Raw genomic sequence first — 18,502 nt, forward strand, 5'->3', positions numbered from 1 at the left:
CCAGTCCCCTTCTTCTGTCATGATCCTTAGATGTATACATACAATTGTTTAGACCTACTTCTAAAAGTAATACAGGTAGTTTTTTTTGTGGTTTTGTGCTGTTATGAAATTCTGGGATTATATCACAGTAGCAGTTCTTCTCAAATTTCTAGGTGGACAAGAATCATAAGGAGAGCTTGCTAAAACTCAGGCTCCTTTTCTCCATCACCAGATTTAAGTTAGGCATACTAGGACAAGGTCCAAATTTGCATTTCTAACAAACTCCCAGTTTATATTGACACAGTTGATCTAAGGAAGACACTGTGAAGAACATTGCATTGTATAGCTAGACCTATTCTACAGCTCAGAGAAGTGTGAGATTGAGTCCAAAAGAAACTGCTATTATACATTTATTTAGAAAATATTTAAACTAAGCTATATCATGTTTGTATTTGTTACATTTGTATGATGCTTGTATACAGTACATATATTTTTTCATATATAAGAACTCTGGTATGTAGTGAGTATGCTTACACAGATTAATGGATATTTGTGGATGTTTTGCCTTGAGACTTTTAGATGTGGGATTTTAATTTAGTTAAAAAGTTGTAAATTCTACACTGGCAAAATCTATTTTACCATTAAAATCTAAGCATTGTTCTTTATGTTTAGAATTAAACTCACTCACCCCCAGTGATGAAGAGGAGGGGGCAGAGGGGGAAACGGGATGTGGAGAAGTGCACAGTAATGACTGCAGATGAAGACGACCTAAGGAATGTGAAGTCTTCAAAAAATACATAGTTTGTTAATATATGGTCATAGGAGTTCAGCTATAATTGGAAATATAAACCATGACATGTCCTTTCTGAAGGATTTGCATTTAGCACAATGTATGTGTTTGAGTTGGGTGCATGTATTCATTGGCATGCACTGTATAATCACATTTTTTGTGCTCCTTTCCTCCATCACTTACTAGTTGGGTGACCTTGAGCCTGTTTTTTCACCTCTGTTTGTCTCATCCATAAAATAAGAAAAATAATAACTTCTACCTTGTGCTGTTGGCATGAGAAGTAAATGAGTCAATGTATTTAAAGTGCCTGTTACAGAATAAACACACGAAATTAGTTTTTCCTTTTTTTTTTTTTTTTTACCATTGTCTTTGCTTTCTCCTCATATACTATGAGTCCACTAGACTTGCCTTTTGTAAGGTCTTTAATGTGTCTCCTCCTTTGCTTTATTTTAGTTTAAAAAGAGTGTGAGATTTAGGTCCACACTTGCCTTCACCATGTTCAATCTGTATGGTATGGGGCAAGTTATTGAATGTAGGTATCAATTTTATCATCTGTAAGTTGATGATAACAATCAAAAGATTATTTTTGATTTGCTATTTGTGGGGACCTGTGATATCACTGTGACTTTTTGATTTGTCCTTTCTTACCTTACGCTTGTTCTGTCATTCAATTTTTTCAGGCTAATTTGTAGTAACTTATAAATTATTATTTTAAGAACAGGTAGGTTATTTGCAGGAAAAACTAGAGTCTGATGTAGATAAAGCAAACAGCTATTATGTGAATCAAGAAGCTAATTAAATCGATAAGCATTTATTGGAGCACACTAAGAAACAGCTTTTGATCTGGTTGCTGAGAATGCAAATCTGCCCAAGAGGTAGCTCTTGCCTTCAAGTGGGTCACAGTTAGGCAGATGAAAGAGAAATGCATGTAAACAAGGATCTTACAATGTAGTAAGGTCTATAACAGGGGCTACTGTGGCATGAGAGAAGGAACTAAACTTTTCTATAATGGCATGGAATTATCCAGAGGACAGTACAAGTGGACATCTATCATGATCATGAACATGCATGAGCATTCAAGACAGAAAAGACACAATATGCAAAAGTGAGAGTGTCTAACAAGCAGAGTTCAATATCTATTTTGGATTATCCTAAAAATGTGGGCAGGGAGAAGGTGAGAAGGACTTTCCACATCTTGCTATCAGGCTTGAATTTTATCCTATAAATTATAAGGATCCATTTATGACATTTATGCAGGGAATGGTTCAAATGATGATGATTGCCTGAAATAGAGCAGTGAACATATGAGAAGATGATAGAAGATTAGACTTGAACAAATTTAGGTATTAAGGTCTGGGAGATATGTGATTTAGTATTTATGAAATACGAGGTAGATGAAATCATGCTAATAATTCTCCTTAGTAAATAGATTCACCTCTTTTGCTTCAGATGGGATTACCAGTGTTATAACTAGGACCTCTGCTGGGGTCTTGCAATTACAGAGACTGGAAGCCTGAGATCAAGGTTCCAGCATAGTTGGTTTCTGGTGAGGTCTCTCTCACTGACTTATTGAAGGTTGGTCACATTCACCTGGTGGGGGTGGGGCGTAAGAGGTTGGGAGAGAATGCAAATTTTCTCTCCTTATAAGGTGTGTCTCCTTTTAAGGACACTCATCTCATCATGAAAGTCCACCTTCATGACCTCATCTAAACCTAATCACCTCCCAAAAATACCATCTCCAAATACCATCACACTGTGGGGCTCAATTTGGGGAGGTGCAGTTCAGTTCATGGCACTCACACTTCTGCAATTCATCTACTTGCAGGAAAGATCTTTCTTTAAAACACACACAAAACAGCCCTTCTAACCAAGGCCATGGAACTGCTGTGACTACGACTTATATCACTTCCTACCTATGTGATTTGGGGCAAGTTACTGAATCTATGCCTCAAATTTCTCTGCTGTAAAACAATAATAACAATCAAACATAATAGAATGTTTATGAAGATTAAATCAATAAACATTTAATGCCATAGAATAGAATCTAATATAAAAATGCAGTATTTGCTCTTTTTATATACAATGCAACAGTATTATAATGTGCAAAGACAGAGCATAAAAATATGTATGGCTTCAATATTATCCATTTTACATGCAAAGTTTTGTGGTGTTTTCTTGAATATCTTTATTTATTAGCATTTTAAAGCTCATGGGTTGTGAATTTTAAAAAATTTGCTCCTAATCCTCTAGAGGAAAGTTTGTCAATCATTTTCTCTTTTCACTATGTATGAAGATTAGTTAATCTGGAGCTTGTTGATGCCTGGGGAACCACAATTATAAAATGTTACTGCAGTTTCATTTGGGCTGGTTTATTTCTAAATATTATCCAGCCCCTTTTCTGTATGTAACACTTCTCATATTTGTCTTCAACAGTTTGGCAGAAATGATTAGATTCTAATACCTGTTTCACTGTGTAATTTAAATAATATTTTCAAAAAATCAAAATTTTTATTAATAAGAAGATTTGTTTTAACCATCACTATGGCTTTTCTTTATAACACCGTTCTTCTAAATAGTTCTAACTGCAAGTCTCATAGATCCCGTCTATTATTAACTAGAAAAGGGGCAAGTGTTTTTTCTATTTTATAAATGATGTAACTTTAGTCTGCTCCCCAAAGTGTGGGATTGTCTAAGATATTCTTTAGTTTTATGGCAGAAAGCTATAGAGATTTGAATCTTAGTTGTTTAATCAGAATTATGTACTTGAAGAGAAAATAATATGCCTTCCTGGTATAAACACTGGTCTTTTTGGTCTTTCACTACTTAATTATCTGATAAATTTCTAGAAAGGGAAAAGATTTCACCATGTAAAGCACACATTAAAACCAAATACATGATTCTTATTTAATCTCACTGCCCAATATTTTTATTTCATATTAATTTAACTTTTACTCATTTCTATTTATTACTTGACATTCACAAGTATGCATCAGAGACTATAGAAGATATAAAGATAACCTAACATATTTTCCTACATTCAATAGACTTCTGATCCAATATTATGATTCAGTTCATCTTTCTCTCTTAACATTCCTGCTAAACTCTTCATGACTTGGCTCCAACTTATCTCATCCTCTCATACTCATCTCACTGTTTCCAAATCTTCTGTGTTACATCTGTGTCAAGATACATTTATAAAAATGATCCATATACTCTAACCACTTTGTTTTTGAATACGTCTATAATTCTTCTCCCCAGAGTGCTTTTTGAGTTCCTATCGTACATAAAGCACTCTACGAGATGTCCAGCACCTAAAAATGCCATAGACAAAGCTCCCTGCATAAGAATCTGACAAGTAATCCAAATGTACCTCTCTATTATACAAGTCTGCAAAATAAGCAATTCTCTTCCAAAGGAATCTGAATAGAAATAAAGGCTTGGGGCAAAACTGAACTAGGGTACGTACAGACTGAAAACAAATAATTGAGAGAAGAAGGAATACAGGAATTAATGATCCAAGAAAACCTATGTGTGTTTAAAGTAGTTCTTGATTTCTTTCTAAAGGATTACTTTACAACACGGAGCTGTCAGCTCTGATCAGCAAGATCCTAGTGTCTGTGTGTCTGCAGTCGGAGTAAAAGATTAGCACGGCTTGATTAATGTAAGACTTCACCATGTTGTAAACTCGTATGGCATCTTCCTTGATCACTACCATGAATCCTGAAGATAGTGCCTGACACAGAGCAGGCACACTCATGTATACTTGATGAATGAATAACAAAATAATTGGAATTTAAATTCGTTCTAGAAAAATGGTACAATGTTCATGGAAAAGCATTTTGGTAAGAATGTGTAACTAATCTGAGGAATTACCAGTATTGAAAGTTTGAGCCAAAACATTAGGTGTTTAATTAGGGCCAAATGGCAGTTAAATCTTTAAAAGAGGTCAGAACACAGAAGCTTTATCTAGCATGTTGAAAAACCAGAAGGCCATCTCAAGGACAATGTTGTGATTGAAGAACATTAAATAATATGTGACATGGTCTGGTTGGCTCCTTTAAAAGATTCTGGAGGAGGGCTGGACGTGGTGGCTCATGCCTGTAATCCCAGCACTTTGTAAGGCCCAGACGGGCAGATCACCTGAGGTCAGCAGTTCAAGACCAGCCTGGCCAATGTGGTGAAACCCCATCTCTACTAAAAATGTAAAACTTGGCTGGGCATGGTGGTGGGTGCCTGTAATCACAGTTACTCAGGAGGCTGAGGTAGGAGAAGTGCTTGAACCCAGGAGACGGAGGTTGCAGTGAGCCGAGATTGTGGGACTGCATTCCAGCCTGGGCAACAGAGTGAGACTACATCTCAAAAAACAAGATTCTTGAGGAGATACATAGATGATGGAGGACATAAGACTTAAGGCAGGGAGAGCAGTGAGGAAGGTGCTACAGTTATATCTGAGAAATAAGAGGTACGAAGAGAAGGAAGCAACCTACGTAAGATTTGGGTTTAGATGCTGGAATTTTAGATGAAAAGATTCTAGGATGAACCTCTAATTCTGACTTGGTGACCTGTTGCCATTCATAAGATCAGAAGGGGTAAATAGAGAAAGAGTTTGAGGATGCCAAGATGATGAGTTACACTTTCAGTCTGTGAGTTTGAGATGCCTGTGAGATATCCAAGTGGAAAAGTCAACCAGACAGTACAATGCAGAATAGGGCTGTTAGGTGAGAAGTCTCAGCTGGAGATGTAGAGTTGAGAATAATCGCTGAGAGTCAAAATCTGGAAAACACCCAGGGAGAGTGTGTAGAATGAGAAGAGAGGAGGCTTGAAAAGTGAACTCAACTTCTAAGGGACAGGTGAGATTGAGGAACTTCCAAAGGAAACTGAGAAGAGGCCACTCAAAGACAAACATGCAAAGATGAAAAGTGAAGGTAGGTTTTGTAAATTGCTCTTAAATAGCAGAGCCAAAGACATTTTTTAAAAATTCAAATGAATATTTTAATTCCTAAGAATAGGCGTGGAAAATTCGTTGACTGATTGAAGAATTACAATTATTTGCTACAAATTCAAAGAATGTTACAATTTGTAAGCATTATAACAATCACTTTGTTAAATGATGACTATAGTTAAAAACTTAAGAAAATGTCTATGTGAAGGATGGGATAAAAATTTCAAAAAGCAAAACTTAGAATAAAATCAAGAGATAATTGCTTCATATTTATATCTCTTAATCCGTGACAGGATATGAGGTTTTTTGGATCAGAGAACAGATAAATTATTTACTTACATAGCAAACTTAGCACTGGTTCCCCATCCCCCAGTCCCCAGTGAGGGACCTAGTAGCCAGCCGTACCCTGTGTATACAGGGGTTTGTACCCCAGGAGAGGAGGCTGGAAAATATGTGTCTCAGAACTCATACCGTGCAGCTGAGCCAGCTGCCTCTCTTTCCCCTGGAGAAGAAAAGAGAAAGACTTCAACTAAAGTAAATAAATTGTCTCTGGGGAGGCAAAGGTCCCTAGGTTTATTATTCTGAGTGTAAGCACATAGCTTCTGGGAAGATGATCCTAAGTTTCTCAGGAGTTCTCCATCTTTAACTTCCAATGGTTCTTTGCCATTCAAACATCCTTTAACCCAGATGCCAGCAATGTTTTACCTAAAGCTTTGACCTTGTATAAAGTGAATATATTCATGTAGCATTTTTTCCTGGCCGTGACTAGAAGTGCTGGACTATGAAATCAAGTTAAATAATCACAATGGCGCAGAATCTGTAAAAATGGAAAACCTTCCTCTTAGGATTTTTTGGGTTTTTTTTGTTTGTTTGTTTTTGTGTTTTTGAGTCTCAGCTGAGATAATTTACCAAGAAAGGCTCTTTTCACAGTAGGTCTGTAACAGAGCTTGACCCAGTCATAATTTGATGATGGTTTCACATCCCAGCTGACCTGGATGTGAAACCTAAATCACTGCATAGCACCTTTCCTAGGTTTGAAGGACTTTTAAAGCTTTGACAACACATCATCTCTATCCATTCCTAGCCTCAGGAACCACAGACAGAATTCATCACTTTCTCTTCCCTATTCCCACCACACTTTGTGTTAATCTCTTAGAGCATTTTTATTATAATTAGTTGTGCCTATCTGCCTCACTGGACTATGAATACTTGACAGGAGAAAATATTTCTTGAGCACCCACAATATTCAGGGCATTGTGTTAAATGTTGTAAGAAGTTCAAGAAAATGATTGCATTCTTAAGAATACTTTTTGTTTCATTTTTTATATACCTTGAAATATAGTCCTGAGCTATATTAGGTTAAAGGAAGAGAAATTGAATTAGCTATCAACATAGGGGGATATTTCTCAACTATAAATATTTATGAGCTGATTCTATAGTTGATAGAATTAGCTATCAATTATAGGGGGACAGCTATCAATATTTATGGACTTAAATGTGTGTGTCTTTTAAGAGAGAAGTGAGGAAAGGAAGGAGAATGTGATCTTGGTGTTTGAAGGAAAAGGTGGCATCATACATAGCGAGACTAAGAGCAGAGAATTAGGTAATGTTTAGTATCCAACTTTCACTCTGACACTTGTCATAATGAAAGAGAAAAACATCTTAGCTTTTTTTTTTACATCTTCAGTAATTAGCTATTTTATGCGGAAGCTATGTGTGGGAATGTTCAAGAACATTTATCGGGATTTAAAAATAGAAAATAATTTTCTTCTAGTTCAAACTTGATTGTTTTACACCGCCAGTCAAGCAAGAGTCTGAGTGTTGAATAAAATCAGGAGCCTATAATACATTTTCTCCCCAGAGAGATTAAAAAATACTATCTATTAGTTTCAAGGAGAATTAATTGATTCACATTTGTAAAGGTCTTTGATGTAAAATGTGCTATAAAAAGAATAAAAAACATTTTGTGGAACTCAGAGTAGCACTAACTTTCTTTTCATCGGAAAAATATCTTGGTTGTCTAGATATACTTTTCAGTGATGTGTATGAAGCAAATAATTCAATTTATTGTTCAGTTCTAATACAGATTTAATTACCGATTTTCATACTGCAATATTTCAAAAAGGATATTCGACCCTTTTTTTTTTTTTTTTGAGACGGAGTTTTGCTCTTATTGCCCAGGCTGGAGTGCAGTGGCGTGATCGCGGCTCACCACAACCTCCATTTCCTGGGTTCAAGCAATTCTCCTGCCTCAGCCTCCCCAGTAGCTGGGACAGGTGCCCGCCACTGTGCCTGGCTTTTTTTTTTGTATTTTAGTAGAGACGGGGTTTCTCCGCATTGGTCAGGCTGGTCTCAAACTCCTGACCTTAGGTAATCTGCCCGCTTCAGCCTCCCAAAGTGCTGGGATTACAGGCATGAGCCACCATGCCTGGCCTCGACCCTTTAAAAAAAAAAAAAGATACAAATTTACCTTGAGAGTACACAGTTAAATTTTATTTTGCTCTTTATATGTTTCAATATCAGGAAAATTCAAATCTGACATTTTAATTAATCTGCTTACTTTTTAAATAATTGCTGGTCAAAGTTTAAGGTAGCAATTTTTTTCTCAAATCACATATTTTACCTACTTAAGGAACATTCAGATAAATGTTATATTTCCTATATATTAAATGTAAAAAATTAGCAATTCAATGACTGCCGGGATGATTTGTAAGTTAGGCTGTATTTACATTTAGGACATAGCAGAGAGGAAGCACTGATGGGTTTTGCCCATATTGGTCATTTCTGTTTCCATAGCAACAGACCGCCACTTCTACTCATTTGTATGTAATTTGTATCCTACATGTGTTCCTCTAGAATTGGCAAGTATGTTCAAAAATCAAAAACAAGGTCATCAATTATTTTGTTCAAAATTTAATAGTTTACCTTCTGGGTCTGACCTTGATATATTTATATGCATGTGTTGGTTTTACTTTCCTTTTGCTTCTGTTTTCTCCAGTACAGTGCCCTTAATCCACGAGAATCATGGGACATGTGGCATCCCACTCTGGTGGCAGAGGCTTTATTTGCTATTGCAAACATCTTCAGTTCTCTGCGTCTGATCTCACTGTTTACTGCAAATTCTCACCTGGGACCTCTGCAAATATCTCTGGGAAGAATGCTCCTGGACATTTTGAAGTTTCTATTCATATACTGCCTTGTGTTGCTAGCATTTGCAAATGGCCTAAATCAATTGTACTTCTATTATGAAGAAACGAAAGGGTTGACCTGCAAAGGCATACGGTGTGAAAAGCAGAATAATGCATTTTCAACGTAAGTCTAATGGACATTTCTACTGGTAATGTTGTACAGCATTTACAGTGCACCACATCACAAACTTGAAAAACCTATGACAAATAGTTATAAAGAAAACGGGGAATTAAAATTATGCTTAATGCAGAAAACAGAATTAACGTGGCTTTAAATAGAAATGAAAACTACCGACAGGAAAAAGAATACCTGGCACATTTATTTTAAATTTTAGTAAAATCATCTTTTCTTCTAAATGACTTCATGAAAAAGAAAGCAATAGATACTATTTTTTTAGATGTAGAATCGAAAAAGGTAGCCTATGTACTACGAAAGCTTACAAGTACATTAAAAGATAGGACATATGTAAAACCACTCATGTTGGAAAATTCAAGTAGGTTTCAATGTTTCCTTATGTGTTTCCCAGGTACTAAAGTCCATTTACGTATCTCTTTCATTCTCTAGTTTCCTACACAAAAACTTAAGCATCTAAAAATAGTGCAAATGGAAATCTAAGACTAATCTAGCCATTATTGTCATGCATACAACACTCCCTGTGCCCTTACAGCTGGATGAGCAATAGACAGTGTCTATTGTCAACTCTCTTCAGTTATTCTCATAACAGGCTTTGCTAAGAGCACGCAGCTTCATGGGCACTGTGTCTGAAGATCACGCAGCTCTCATAGGCTATTCCTCTATATATCTGTCCCATTTCCTTCCCACTGTGACAAACAGATGCTTAACTAGTAGGTGAATTAATAAGTGAAGTGATATTCCTCCACACAGTAACCACATTTGAATACACAGTCATTTTGTAGGTGACTTTAAAAGTTGTATCTTATTTATGAGCCATCATAGAATCATGCATACTATAAGAGAGGATGGTAATTTCTCAAGTAAGAAAAATTCAATATCACATGAACAAAATCACTTACAGCTAAAATGCTCTTGTCGGTTTAATTCTACATCTGTTTTATCTTAGCCCCAATATTTAAAACTTCATTTTAATTATTTATCATCTTTTTATTTGCACATAATTTTTAAATGTCAGCCATTGATACCTCATTTTTTTCAGAAATAGATTTGATACATCCATGGATCTTAAATAAAACACAATTTTTTTTTTTTTTTTGACAGAGTTTTGCTCAGTCACCCAGGCTGGAGTGCAGTGGTGTGATCTCGGCTCACTGCAACTTCTGCCTGCAGGGTTCAAGTGATTCTCCTGCTTCAGCCTCTGGAGTAGCTGGGGCTGCAGGCACCCACCACCATGCCCGGCTAATTTTTGTATTTTTAGTAGAGATGGCGTTTCACCGTGTTGGCCATAGCTGAGTCTTGAACTCCTAACCTCAAGGGATCTACCCGCCTCAGCCTCCCAAAGTGTTGGGATTACAGGCGTGAGCCACTTCGCCGGCCTTCCAGCTGCATCTTGATCCTGTATTCCTAAGCAGCAGTGTCTTGACCTGACTGGTTCACTAAGTCTTGACATCTTCCCACTGCTCTCTTCTGACCCTGGGCAGGAGGAATTCAATGAAATCCCCTGCAAAAACATCCTCATAACTAGCATGGCCGAGGATGGCATCTCAGTTTTGATATCTGACTCTTCCTCCCCCACCCCCATCTCATTTGTGGTTCTTGACTTGCCACTTGGCCAGGGAAACCTGGATTAGAGATTTACAATGGTCAGATCTCACCAACCTCTTCCTTCATAAATGAGAGTTCTGCTCTAACGGTCTTTGTCTGTCTGCCAGCTGGTCTCCTGGATTTCTGATGGAGAACCCTTGTGAATGCTCTTTCACAACTTTCTTCTTACTTTACGCTGCATAACCTGGTGCAAACTGCTTGCCAAAACCACCCCATCTGTTCCTGTTGCCATATCCTTCTGACTTCCTCTTTTGCCTTCCAGAAAGAACTTCCACACAGCATTTAAAACTGTATTAACTCCTAGGTCCTCTTTATTTTGGGGGAAAAGCTCTGGTTCCCAGACCCAACTCTTCTCACCTATCTGATTCCTCTGCAATCAATAGGTTATACCTAACACTGTCATGATTTATGATCCCCTAAAATTCCTAGGAATTTCCTTGTCCCTAGTATTGGTTTCTTTGTAAGTAATAACATATTACAAACTAATCATAACATAAATCAAAGGAGATTATGGCCAGACAAGTAAGATGTAAAATACTTAATATAAATTCTATTCCAAAATCAAATATATTGGATTATTGGGATTATGTATTACTTTCATTTGTCTATACCAATGGTTTCTTCTATTGTCATGAGAAGCAACATATAATTATGTATCTTAAATACTATGGGCCTATATCATTCAACCCAAATAAATCAGTTATTGTACTTGAATTATTTTTTCTAAATAATAGAATGTTAATCTGCAAGCCACAAGTTAGTTTTTGCTTCACGATATTGAAAAATTAAAATATATATCAATAGCCCTTAGCATTAGGAAGCAGGAGGTCCTAGGCTTAAGTCACCTATCCCTTGATGACTCTGTTTAAGCAAAACGGACATCAGTCACTGTCACAGGGTATATAGTGATACCGTTGGGGCCCCTGCTCTACATCTTACTTCTGTGCTTTCTTTGGTCTTTAATTTTCTTTTTGTAATTCTGTATGATTCATAAATTAAAAACTACCCACTATTTCTGAGACCTTATTCTATGTCAAGGTTAAAAATAAAATAATTCATATAAAGTACCTAACACAGTGCATGTCATACAATGTCATCAAAAATGGTAGCTACTCTTATTATTGTCATGATTGGCAATGGTAGAGGATTATCTCTCACATACCTCTCATAAGGTTTCATCTCTATTATTCCTTCCACTCAGGTTCAAACTTTGTAGAAATTTTGAACCCAGTATTTCCCATTGGCTACCACTCCTGTTTCTCTCATTCGTTTCATCCAAGTAACCCTAAAATAAGCCTATGCAAGATATGTTATTTTCTCACCTCTCACTCAGACTTCATCCAATTACAATTTGGCTTCTGCTTCCATCATTCCACTAAAACTGCTCTAAAAATTATCATCTAGAGCCTTCTTATCACCATTAACTATGGACATTTATCTGCTCACATTTTACTTAATGTATCTGCTTCATTTGACCCTGTTTAATGCTTCCCTTTTTGGAAATCTTGTCCCCTTTTAACTTCCATATTATTACCTTTTCACTTCAAATCTTACTCCTCTAGCCTTTCTCACTTTAACCCTAACCCTAACTTTACTCTGATAATTTTTTATTTTCATTACTGCTTTTAAATAGTGGTATGTCTTAGCATACTAACCTGAGACCCTTTTAACAGTTCCCCTATGAAAACTCATCCACGCTTTTGGAACTGGCTCTATATGTCTAAGACATGACTTCCATATTTATATTACTAACACCAATTTCTATCCTTGGGTTGCCAATATATTCAGCTGTCTATTAGACACTTCTCTCTACGTGCCTCTGAAAGACTTACATTCCATCAAAGAGGATTTATCATAGTCTCTCTAAAACGTATTCTTCCTCCTGCTTAATTCCTTTTCTTAGTCAACATGACCACAATCCACCCAGAAACTTACATCAAAAATGTCTATCTTATTCTAGATCCTACCTTATTCTCATCTCTTCCATGTGTGGTCAGTCAACAAATGTCTGTTCCCGCTCTTATTATCTTGGCACTGTCTTCCCCTTGCTCTCCACTCATGCCCAAATCTAAGTACCCCCGCCCCTGGTCTCTGCCTTATTTCATGTCTTCCATCTTGCTTCCTGAGTTATATTTCTAAACCAAAATCTGAGGGTCCTCTAGTTCAAAGTGCAAAAATGGTTTCCTGTTGCTTACAGGATACTGCCACATTCTTTAGCTTGATGTTTTAGATCATTCATTGATCTGTCTGTCCCCTGCCTCCTGTCTTAGCCCATTTTTGTTGCAATGAAGAAATACCTGAGACTGGGTAATTTATAAAGAAAAGAGGTTTATTTGGTTCATGGCTCTGCACACTCTATAAGAAGCACAGCATCAACATCTGCTTCTGGGGAGGGCCTTAGGAAGCTTCCATTCACAGTGAAAGGCTAAGGGAAGCGGGAAACAGGCATCACAGGGGGAAAGAGGAAGAAAGCAAGGGAGGGAGGTGCAGAGGTCTTTTCAACAATCAGATCTTGTGAGAACTCACTAATTGCTCCTAGAATGACACTAAGCCTTTTGTGAGCAACCCATGATCCACCACCGTCACTTAAACACATCCTTCTATGCCCCACTTTCAACATCAGGGATTACATTTCAACATGGTATTTGAAGGAAACGAACATCCTCTGTATCACTTCCTTTTCTTGTCTCATCTTTTAATCCCCCAGCAATACTTTACTCTTCAATATTTCCTGATGGATTGTAAATATAAATCTCCAAATATGTTATTTTCTTCTCTTATTTGAGAATGTCCATATTCTGTCCTTCCATTTGGCAATTTATTTTTTCCAAATCCTACCTCAGATATACCTTTTCCAGGAGGCCTTTCCTAGGGGCCTTTTCTGATCTTCTCCCTAGCTGTGAACACCCAGTGGCAGGCTGTGATCCATGTCTTCTATGCGACTTCATGCAGTTTCCCACCAGTGAACAAATACTTCCTTCTGCTCCTTCCCAGGTTATTCTCTCAATACCCTGAGAACTACATGTTACCAAAAGATACAGAATATTTAGTTGTTGAAACTACTCTATGTGCAATTTTAAGCTATTAGCCCCTGGCAAGGTACTCTCTTATGAAGAGAGGGGCACAGGCTTTGTGACAGGTATTGTCTCATTAAGCAAAGCCCTTTTATATTTGTTGGAGCTGTATTCCTAATGGTTGTAATTGGCCAGTTGGAGTCATACATTATTTTAATATTATATTTTTGCTTATAAACTAAAGATAAAATATTCAGATGAATTTTTATTAATTTATGTTTGCTCATTGTTTTAGTCCCATGGGATAGAGGAAAACTTCATCAGTGGAATACATTACATTTTACACATTCAATTTTTCTGGCTGTAAATATATAATCAGGGAAACAAGCTAATTATATAAAGTAGATGTTGAGCAATATATTCAAAGCAAGAGACAAAATGTTATCATTAGGAAGGCAGGACCTCGGTCCACCCATACAGACTGTTAGGATTTAGTCTTTGACCCAAGTTGTGTACTAAATGTCACTTAATTAAATTGTAGCATTATCTTGGAGAGTTTTCGGTTCATATCTTACCACAGAACAGGAAAAATATTAGTCACATAAAGGCATTCTGAGATGTGATGCTTTAAGTAAGGATCCTTCAATTTATGGGCAATGTTAGTCTCAACAGATTTGGGAATTAATAATGATAAAAACATTTCTGAAAGCAATGGCTTTGAAATGTTAACCCAGACTGATTTTTTAAAAATCCACCTATTATCTGAACAATTCACTGAGAAACACTTTAAGACCAGGGTCTTAATTCCTCTGAGAAGTAAATATATTTTAGTTAAGTGGAACTAGTCTTTAATCCTCACCAGTGACTTATTCCACTGAAAGAAGGAAAATCAAAGAAAGAATCCATAAGTAATCATGAAATGTCACTTTATTTAGAATTTTCCCCTTTAAATTTTTTTAAACATCAATAAATATTTTGCAAAAGTGTTTACTAATATTTCCTAAGATTAGTAGTTAGTATTTAGACAGGAGCAAATGTATACTATTCAAAATAATAAGCCGTTTATTCTGCATCATTGTTTTTATTTGAAAAAGAACCTGTAATGGGATTTATGTGGTAACATTTTACACAATATGTTTTGTAACTTATAATACTTAACTTATAACTTTCTTTGAATTGCTATTCATGTCAGGAAAACTAGCTGATTTTTATGTGTATACTCACAGTGAGAAAATACACTATTTGGAAAGAACGAATACAATTATTTCACATTAAATCCAAAGGACACTATGATTAATTTTAGAATTGTCTTTAAAGTTACTCAAAATAAAGAATTCATGGCCATGGGCCAAATTTACTTTTTCCTGAGAAATTTTCAAAGAGTGGCTTTAGTGGCCTTTGTCTAGGGCCGATGAGCCAGATTTAATTCTCTCTAATATTGTTGGAATCTGACATCTGGGTTTTCCTCTAAGAATGAATGTGCAGCATTCCATTTAAGAATCACAGTCTGGCTAAAGTTGATCAGATCAGTGCCCTTTCTGCTTCACAATAATCTGTTGTTCCATCGTTTTATAGCTCTAGAAAATAAATAGTTAATTTTATATCTTAAAATTAGTTGCTCAATTAAAAATATGAAATTTTTTACCTTTTTAAAAAAGCAATTTCCATCCTGAATGCCAATTAGGCATATTTAGTTAGAATCTCCTGGTTATATGCACCAGAATTCATGGCTTATTTCAAGTAACAGGCATTTTGCTATAAAAATCATGCACAGAATTATAGCCCTTCAACCTTCTGAGTAAGGGTTTATCTTTGCAAGGGCAGAACCTAGAGCAAGCCCCAGCTTTAGGAAGAGCCAGAGTTGACATAGTGCTGGGCCATGGGATTGTTAACTCTGTGTGTCAGCATTAAAGTGAGTCAGCTACTTCATCCTCATTCCGAGTTTACTTATTGTCTGGCTTATTCATCCTCAATTCTCTGCTTCTTAGTTTGTGCCGTCTCAGACCCTTGGCATCCTGTCATTCCAGTGACTCTGACTCCACATCGTAACCCCTGTCATCTCAACCCCTTTGGGCAATTATCTTGATATTTTTAAGGCAAACTCGTCTAGAGGGGAATTCTGATCATTTTTGCCTGAGTGCATGCCACAGGCCACTGGCCTTATATGAATTGTCTGTCCTTGGGTCACTTGACCATGATTGACTTAATCCACAGAGGCATTGGCTGAGGAGCCCCAGAGTCTGACACAAGGACTATCTTTCCGTAAAAGGGCATATAGGGGACAATGCTACTGGGGCTGAGAGTTGCCAGAAGCCATAATTGACTTGGTTCTGCAACACCATTCCAATCTAATGCTAATCTCTCGACAGACAGAAATCCTACCTCCTTAGTCATCATGCCCGGTATGAGAAGGTTTTCGTTTTACTTTTGTAATTTAAATAGTCTCATTTTAATGAATTATCAAGGAGTATGAAAGCTCTATTGTCATTTTTTACACTATATTAATGTATTATTATGGTCCCTTTGAAACAAACAATTCTCCATTTGGGTTCAGATACTCCTCAGCTTATTTTATTTTTTGGAGCAAGTTATTTATTTTCAATAAAATAGCCAGAGCTCATTCATTGGCTAGAATAAATAAAATGTTCCTTGAAATACCAAAAAAACAAAAACCCACCAAATTTTATTATCTAAGCATTCTGAGACTCTTTGCCATCTTACAAAATGTCCAATTTTAGTTGTCAACATGGAAATCTGTAATAATTATAATGTTCTCAATTCTCCTACAACCAAAGCAAAATCAGTAAAAGAACAGACTTTTTTAAAGCCTAAAATTTGGGATCTATCATTTATTAGTGATGACTTAGTGCTCTAGGACAGAGATTGACAAATGTTCTATGAAAAGGAACAGATAGTAAATATTTTTGGTTTTCTGAGCCATATGTTCTCTGCTGTAACTACTTTCTTCTGCCATTGTAGCACAAACTGAAGCTATAGGGAATGAATAAATGAATGAGAATGGATACGTTTCAATAAAATTTTATTTATGGATATGGAGATGTGAATTTTACATAATTTTCATGTCACAAAATATCACTCTTTTGATTTTTTTTCCCAACCATTTGAGAAAGTAAAAACCATTCTTAACTCAGTACCCATGCCACATTTTCCTCTCTCTGCCCTAAGAAACTAAATTTAGCTTTCAAAGCTCTTGGGAAATTTAAGTACACCATTTCTACTAGTTTGAGGAAAACAGTTTTCTTTCACTCTTTTTATCGTTTAATTTTATAATTGTCCTAAAAGGTTATTTTACTGTTGATATTAATGTTTAAGTTAATTATATATATAATAGCGCCAAGCTTTATTGTTCTATCCTATGTATAATTATTCATTAATATAGCTAATTAGTATCATTTTATCTTTATTACAGGTTATTTGAGACACTGCAGTCCCTGTTTTGGTCAATATTTGGACTCATCAATTTATATGTGACCAATGTCAAAGCACAGCATGAATTTACTGAGTTTGTTGGTGCCACCATGTTTGGGACATACAATGTCATCTCTCTGGTTGTTCTACTCAACATGTTAATAGCTATGATGAATAATTCTTACCAACTGATTGCTGTAAGTTGACCAGCTTTATTTTAATTCAATATTTCCTCTAGAATCTGTTGTTATCAGCTATACTCCATCTTCTTACCATCATAAATAAAATCTATAATTAGCCATTGATGAGACAGATAAGAATTATCAATGGTTAATTTGAAATTTCTGAGCAGTAGCACATTGCATGTAGCTATAAGTTAATCTGATTTTGTCATGTTACACATGATTACAAAGATAAACCAAAGCTATTTTGCCAGGCAGTCATTGGCTATGGTAAACAGTAGCTGAGGTCTGACTTAGAAACAAGCAACTCATCTCTGTGCAGTGTACAACAGGTTTTGCCTCCTGTCGGTCCGTTTAACCTGCCACCCTCACATAAGCGAAGTCATTCCTGTAGGTGAAGATACAAAAGATAACCCAGAGAGGAGTCTGGGGAGGGGAGAAGCCATAGGATTTTCAATTTCTTAAGACTCAGGGAAAGCAATGTATTCAGAGAAGTAGTATTAAATTCTGTAGGATAATACACAATACATTTTTTTGAAACTCTGGAATCTAAACAACTTAGCATAAGTTATTTATTTATTCATTCAACACATAATTACTTGGTACATACTGTGTTGCCCAGTACTGTTCTGGGCACCAGAAATACAGCAATGCACAAGAAAGACAAAGCTTGAACTTATCTGCTTGAACTTACATACTAGTGATATACGTCTATGACCACTAGCAATAGCAGCAAATCAGAACCCTTAGTGGAATGAAATATGGTTAAGTCTTTCATATTTATACCTTAGACAAGTATCTATACCAAGACAATTTCATATTTATACCTTAGACATTATTATTTTATAAGCATAATTATAGTTTTCCCATTCTCTTCATAAATAACTACATTACATTATACCTTTGAATCTATGGTTAAATCTCTGAAGTGTTATTACTGTGTTTTTGTCAAGCAGAACTCTGAATTTTACTTCAGCCATCTTTAGGGGGGCACATTTTTCTCATAAGACATCACTGACGAAAAACTGCATAGAACATGAAAATAGATGGTTTTTATTTATCAATTCACAGACTAAAGTATTCCAAATGCATAAATAATTCCTCTGGAAATAGGTAGGTCCTAGGATTTGGAGGTTAATATCTGAATTTGTAGATACTTTCAATTTCATTTAAGCATCTTACGATCTGAAATTTTTATAGACTCTAAATTTTTTTGTCAGAAGTTCTATATTCTACT

At 36.0% G+C, this 18,502-nt stretch overlaps 1 protein-coding gene across 5 annotated transcripts in view; it reads left to right on the top strand.

The window, feature by feature from the left end:
• The window catches only part of TRPC4 (transient receptor potential cation channel, subfamily C, member 4), a 211,042-nt gene that overhangs the window by 175,059 nt on the left and 17,481 nt on the right, over nt 1-18,502 (top strand). For all 5 annotated transcript variants that reach the window (XM_011942992.1, XM_011942991.1, XM_011942993.1 and 2 more), the window contains 2 exons: nt 8,710-9,023; nt 17,085-17,280. In XM_011942992.1, the coding sequence (XP_011798382.1) occupies nt 8,710-9,023; nt 17,085-17,280 (510 nt within the window). The remainder of the gene's footprint in view (nt 1-8,709; nt 9,024-17,084; nt 17,281-18,502) is intronic.

The sequence above is a fragment of the Colobus angolensis genome, unplaced genomic scaffold, assembly GCF_000951035.1.
Source record: "Colobus angolensis palliatus isolate OR3802 unplaced genomic scaffold, Cang.pa_1.0 Scaffold214, whole genome shotgun sequence".
Lineage (NCBI taxonomy): Eukaryota > Metazoa > Chordata > Mammalia > Primates > Cercopithecidae > Colobus > Colobus angolensis.